This window comes from Lacerta agilis, chromosome 13, assembly GCF_009819535.1.
Source record: "Lacerta agilis isolate rLacAgi1 chromosome 13, rLacAgi1.pri, whole genome shotgun sequence".
Lineage (NCBI taxonomy): Eukaryota > Metazoa > Chordata > Lepidosauria > Squamata > Lacertidae > Lacerta > Lacerta agilis.
This window is the reverse complement of record NC_046324.1, coordinates 43,835,588-43,842,144: the sequence shown is the minus strand read 5'-3', so window position 1 is coordinate 43,842,144 and position 6,557 is coordinate 43,835,588. Positions and strand designations below refer to the sequence as shown.

Sequence of the window (6,557 nt, the reverse complement as noted above, 5' to 3'; positions counted from 1 at the left end):
GCAACAGCTAGGAGGGTTGGTGTGTACATTGGAGTAAAAGGCAGCTGTGCTCTCATCAAGGCCTCGAGGGAGGTGTCCTCTCTTTATACCCCCCCCCCTTTTTGGTGCAGAGTTAAAATCAGCAAGCGTGTCTTTTAAAACATTTTTTTTTAAAAAAAAATCGTTATTATTCACTGGCTTTCGTTCCGTTGAAATCCCCATCCCGGGCGTCTGCTTCATCCTCCGAACCTTCGGCGTTTTCGATCACACGCCGGCCGCCGCCGCCACCCCCAGATCGGCGCGAGGGGCCGAAGGAGGACGGCTCGTTTCCACGCCTGCGGTTAAAGGAAAGCGGGGAAGAAAAAAAGAGGGAGGAAGAAATGGGAATCCAGCAGCTCGTTGAACTTTTCCACCACCCCTGGCCCTTAGAAGCAGGGAAAGGTTGGAGGTATAAGCCAGGGGTTGCCAACATGGCCGTGCGCGAACAATATGTCTGCAAGGATGCCCTTCTCTCCCCCCCCCCCCCCACTGTAAGGATTCTTGAAAGCAGCAGTCTGTGATGGTGTGTCTCCCCCCGCCCCGGTTTGCAAGTGCACCACAAAAAAGTTGGCAACCCCTGCTTTTAGCAGGCTGTAATTTGCAAGGCAGCTCTACCCACTAGGTCGTTCTGCTCCCTGGGGGGGTGGAGGGTTAGTTGGTTGGCTGCGAACAGGATTAAAAAAGCATCGTTCTTGGATCAGGTGTGGGGCTACGTGCTCAACTTTTATTCTGACACAGACAGGTGGGCTGCAGCAATGCAGGTAAAGAACGTTATATACAAGACCATGAGGTCTAGCAACTTTCTGCTTGGAGCGATGGTGCCAGATGACTAGGCGAAGCCGGGAATGGGGTGGGGCTGGGGCTGAAGGCAAGACTATACCTTCGCTTTCTGGTGGCAGGCCACCACCTCTGACTCCAGAGACTTGCCTAACCTTTCTCAGCTTCAAAACAAAGCTGACCCCCAACATCTCGAGGTGGGGTTTTAAGCAGCGGTTGGACGGCCGTTTGTCATTGATGCTCAAGTTAAGATTCCTGCATTGCAGGGGTTTGGAAGGGACCCCCCCCCACCCTCCAATTCTGCCATCTTGCAGCAGACAGTTCCATAAATTCATTATGCGTTACGTGAATCTACCGCAAGCCGGTTTAATTTAGCTGACCCACGCTTTCCTAGCATTGCTCTTTCATCTGCTTTCTCCCAGATACTCCTCATTCTTCAAAACCTCCACTGAGTCACCCCTTTGTCAACTTCCCCCCACTGCAAAAAAAAAACCAACCTACAAGACCCCAAATGTTCTTAGGTTGGGGCAAGCCTGTTCTTAGGTTGGGGCAAGTTTTCCAATGCCCTGATCATTTCGGTTACGTTTTGTCCCATCCCTGCAATATATACAGGAAGGGGGGTATGGGTGCGAATGAATGGTCGTGTCCACACCCCTGTGCCTATCGGGAAGAGGAAGAGGACGGGGACCAGACAGCTAAGCAAAGCATGACATGTTTCCTTGCAAAAAGAGAGTCTACAAATATTACAGAATGCAAGCGGTTTTCCCGGGCTGTCCGTCAGTGATTGGCATCGGAAGGAGCTCGGCGCACCTGAGCAAGTTCCAGCACTGAGCAATTGAGCGGATCAATACTGCTAGGAAGGTCCCTAGCTGTGGTTGGGGGTGTGCATATCCCTAGCTCAGCGCTTCACCGTTTTCTGTGCAGAAAGGGTGCAGGTGACACAGAACTCAGCGGCGAGTTTCTAGTCTTTAAGGCGGGGCAGTGCGTTTTGTTTTGGTGCCAAGTGAATGCACACGGTGGTCGGTTAACAGTACAGGTGAAACTTGAAAAATCAGAATATCATGGAAAAGTCCATTTATGTAAGCAATTGTTTTCATTAGCTACTGGAGTTTAATATATGAGATAGACTCATGACATGCAAAGCGAGGTATGTCAAGCCTTTGTTTGTTATGATTGTGATGATTATGGCGTACAGCTGATGAAAACCCCAAAGTTGAAATTGTTAATTTGGGGTTCTCATCAGCTGTACACCACAATCATCACAATGATAACAAATAAAGGCTTGACTTATCTTGCTTTGCATGTCATGAGTCTATCTCCTATATTAGTTTCACCTTTTAAGTTGAATTACTGAAAGAAATGAACCTTTCCATGATATTCTAATTTTTCGAGTTTCACCTGTACTGCACCCCCAGATTCTCAGGCAACCAAATTCCTACAGAAAGGGAGCCCAGAGGCAGGAAGCTCTGGCATCGCAATACGTGACTGTTGCCTGGAATGCAGTGTGCCACTCTCCTCACACCCGGAAGATGGCTGGCGCTTGTGGTTTTGCAAAGGCGGCAAGCGTTAAACGTGATCGTCTGAGAGAGGAGAAAGTAGGGAAGGAAGGCTAGGCCAGACTGGCATTTTGTGAAACGGAGCACAGATTTGCAGATGTTCACGAAAGAAGGGAAGTAGGCAACAAAGCAAAAAAAAAAATCTGTAATATTTGTCTCTTTTGCTACAAGACATTGACATCTAGATATCCAAGCCTTCAGAGTTTGCAGAAATCTCACATGGGTTTTATTGGGGACAAAAAGAAAAGAAGCTGGGGGACTGGGATTTGATTTGTTTGATTTGATTTGATTTTTTTTACAAAACACAAGGGGACTGCAAAGATGAAGGCATGGTACCTGCTCAGTCACTGCGAAGGTTCTGGGTTCCCTCTGAAAGAGAGAGAAGGCATCCCAAGCAGTTAGCTGAAGGAGACACTCAACATCTGTTTGCAGGAAGGGTTATTTTCAAGTCACTGGTTTTTGTTTTTGTTTCTTTAAAAAAAATCACTCTGTTCATGCTATGCCGGAACAGCAGTCGGAGCCTCTGGTCCACAGGCCTAATTAGCCTTATTAGGAATCTAGTTTGGGCCTCGTGGTTGAAACCATGGAGCCTAGGGCTTGCCGATCAGGTGGTTGGCGGTTTGAGTCCCCATGACGGGGTGAGCTCCCGTTGCTCGGTCCCTGCTCCTAGCAGTTCGAAAGCACGTCAAAGTGCAAGTAGATAAATGGGTACCGCTCCGGCGGAAAGGTAAACGGCGTTTCCGTGCACTGCTCTGGTTTCGCCAGAAGCGGCTTAGTCATGCTGTCCACATGACCCGGAAGCTGTACGCCAGCTCCCTCAGCCAGTAAAGCGAGATGAGCACCACAACCCCGGAGTCTACCGCTCTTAACCACTACACCACACTGGTGCACAGCTGCAGGCTGTGGCAGCTATGGCATCCTAACTGAGCCTTATGGGCCAGCTCTCTCATATGTGCCAGGCTCCATCTGTGGGCAGGGAACAGAGCACACAAATGGGAGTTGACAAACACTATAAGTGGGCGATTCCACTTCATACCCCACAGTCAACACCCATCAGAGAGGCAGGACCTTTTTCCGGCAGAGGGCCGCGTTCCCACATGGGCAACCTTGGGGGGGGGGTGTATGTCAATGGTGCATTCTCCATGGTGGTGTAGTGGTTAAGAGTGATAGACTTGTAATCTGGTGAACCGGGTTCGCGTCTCTGCTCCTCCACATGCAGCTGCTGGGTGACCTTGGGCTAGTCACACTTCTCTGAAGTCTCTCAGCCCCACTCACCTCACAGAGTGTTTGTTGTGGGGGGAGGAGGGGAAAGGAGAATGTTAGCCGCTTTGGGACTCCTTCGGGTAGTGATAAAACGGGATATCAAATCCAAACTCCTCTTCTTACCCTCTGCTCTATGGTGCTACTGCAAACGGGAGGAGGTTGTGGAAGGAAGCACTCACCTGAGTTTGCTCTTCAAGGCGGTCACCTCCCGCCCCATGGCCTCGTTGCTTTCGGTGGCTTCGTCCAGCTCCCGCTGCAGCTTCCTGCGGTTTGCGTTGATGCGCTGGGACTCCTCCTCGGCCTCCTCCAGCTGCCTTTTCAGCTGCTTGACGCGAGAGTTGGCCTTGTCAGCCTAAAAGGAAGACAGCAAGGCAAGGAGGGTGTGGGATGGAAGCCCAGAGTTTGTGGCGCCCTCGGCCAGCCTTCTGGGTGCTCAAGCTTTCCTGTATACCTGAAGCCCTATATACCTGAAGGAGCATCTCCACCCCCATCGTTCAGCCCCGATGCTGAGGTCCAGCTCCGAGGGACTTCTGGCGGCTCCCTCACTGGGAGAAGTGAGGTTACTGGGAACCAGGCAAAGGGCCTTCTCGGTGGTGGCGCCCGCCCTGTGGAACGCCCTCCCGTCAGACGTTAAACAGATAAATAACTATATGACTTTCAGAAGACATATGAAAGCAGCCCTGTATCAGGAAGTTTTTTAAGGGTTGGTATTTTGCCGTGTTTTTGTATTCTGCTGGAAGCTGCCCAGAGTGGCTGGGGCCACACAGTCGGGTAGGGTACAAATAATAACATTAATTATTATCATCATCATATTTACTCTAATGTAACGTGCACCTTTTTGGGCCTAATTACGTCATGAAAATTTTTATTTTGTTTTGACTATGGCAGACCAACACTGCTACCCACCTGTAAATGAAAATTAGGGTGCATTTACACTTGCCAGAAAACGCTTTTTGTTTGTTTGTTTGTTTCAGGGTTTTGAAAATTGAGATGCGCTTGGAAATTGAGATGCAGGAGGAAAAGGTTAATTTATAAGGACCCACAAAGTGGAGGAGGGAAGTTCAGGAGATTCTTTGGAATGTTGTTTTTATGGTGGTTGTTGGATAATCTATTGTAAAATTTTAAAGCCTGAAAAACTAAATTTTCCAAAAAAATTAGAAAAAAAATTGAGATGCGCATTAGATTTGGAAAAATATGGTATTTTTCCCTTTCAACCTTCCAGCAAATCCTTCAGATCAAGCCCTCTTCCCACACCGCCTTCCAGTTTGACTTCTCAGCTAGCCCATGCCACCTGACACATCGACACACCTGGTCTTTGTACTGTTCTGCTTGCTTCCTCTCATCCTCAACCTGCAGCAGGACTTCCTTGAGCTTCTTGTCTTTCTGGCGGAGGGTCTTTGTTGCTGTTTGCTTTTCTCTGTGGAGCAACGGAATTGAACGGGAAGGTTAAAGGTACTAGTCCCCATGGAGGAAAGTTGTGGCTGGGAAGATGCACACGTGGGAAGGGAGTCAGAGGGAAACTGAGCAGGATTCAAGGGCAGAAAATGCAGTTAAAATCTTTTTGGCTTCCATTAGGGATGAAATTGCTTTGGATTTTTCTGCAATATCAGTAACTGATTCTGCAAATGAGCCCTCCCAATAATGCCTAAAAGGAAAAGGGGGAAAGGCACACCACAATTCGCACTCCTGCAGGAATATTTTTTTTAAAATAATAATAAATGGTGGAAAACCCCCACAAAGTATGTTTATGTATGTGTGTGCACACATATATGGTAATGCACAAAGAATTTCTTTTTTTAACCATTTTGGATATATTTATAAAACCGTTCAAAAGTATTTCCCAGAAGTTAAAGCAGTTCGTGTTGTTTAAAAGCACGCTGCTTATATTTGCATAGAACTGTGTCTTTTAAATTTCATTCAGACATTCACAAACACACCTGCTGAGCGGTAACATATTATGACATATTTACATCCAAATTCCAGCACACACACCTCCTGTCAGCAATCTGCTGGGAACTTTTGTCCCTCTACAACAGGGAAGGGGGAGCCTAGTTTTAGCTAGACTACAACTCCCCTCATCCCGGAGTACTGGGCCAAGCTGGCTGGGGCTGATGTGAACTGGCATCTGACTAACCTCGGCTGCTTGTGTCCAGAAACAGCCCAGAAACCTGTATTCTCCAATATGTGGCTGAGCCTATTCTCTTTGAGCATGTGCTCTGGGACGGGATTTGGGATGCAGAATCCCACAGACGTCCTTCTTTCTGAAGCACGTGGATAACCCCCAGCTGCCAGTACCTAGATTCCTGTTCCAGCTGTTCTTCCAGCTGCCCGATCTTGGCTTCCAGGGCTGTGATCGTGGCCTTGAACTTGGATTTGACTGCTCCCTCCATCTCCTGCAGTTTGGACTTCAGCTCCTTGTTCTGCCTCTCCAGCTGCTGCCGGGCGCTCTCGTTCTTCTGCGCCGCTGTGCGCTCGGAGGCCAGCTCGTTGTTCACCTGTTCCGACTGGAACCAATCGATGGGGAAGATCAATCAAAGCGGGGCAGGGAAAACAAGACTGATTCGGGGTGGCCACGCCTGTCCTGTACAGTTGCTCTCTGGCCCCGTCTGCGCCAAACATTTCAAGCAGTGTCACACCACTTTAAGCAGCCACCAAAGAACCCTGGGAACTGTAGTTTGTTGACGGTACTGAGAGCCATGAGGAGACCCAGAGCTACAGTTCCCGAACTTCCCAGGGAAAAGGGATTGTCTGAGAACTGTAACTCTGTGAGGGGAATATAGGGGCCTCCTAACAACTCTCAGCACCCTTTAAAAAAAAAACTACATCTCCCAGGATTCCTAGAGGGGAAACTGGTTGCTTAAAGTAGTATGATTCCGCTTTAAATGTATCGTGCAGATGAGAACTCAGTTTCCCATTTTCCCAATCTTTTGCTCCATTTCCAAA

General features: G+C 48.6%; 1 protein-coding gene across 2 annotated transcripts in view; it reads right to left on the bottom strand.

Annotated features, from left to right (window-relative positions):
- Positions 1 to 166: 166 nt before the first annotated feature.
- The window catches only part of MYH11 (myosin heavy chain 11), an 85,842-nt gene continuing 79,451 nt past the window's right edge, over positions 167 to 6,557 (bottom strand). For both annotated transcript variants that reach the window (XM_033166682.1, XM_033166683.1), the window contains 4 exons: positions 5,910 to 6,118; positions 4,923 to 5,031; positions 3,794 to 3,966; positions 167 to 314 (listed from right to left, as the gene is read on the bottom strand). In XM_033166682.1, the coding sequence (XP_033022573.1) occupies positions 167 to 314; positions 3,794 to 3,966; positions 4,923 to 5,031; positions 5,910 to 6,118 (639 nt within the window). The remainder of the gene's footprint in view (positions 315 to 3,793; positions 3,967 to 4,922; positions 5,032 to 5,909; positions 6,119 to 6,557) is intronic.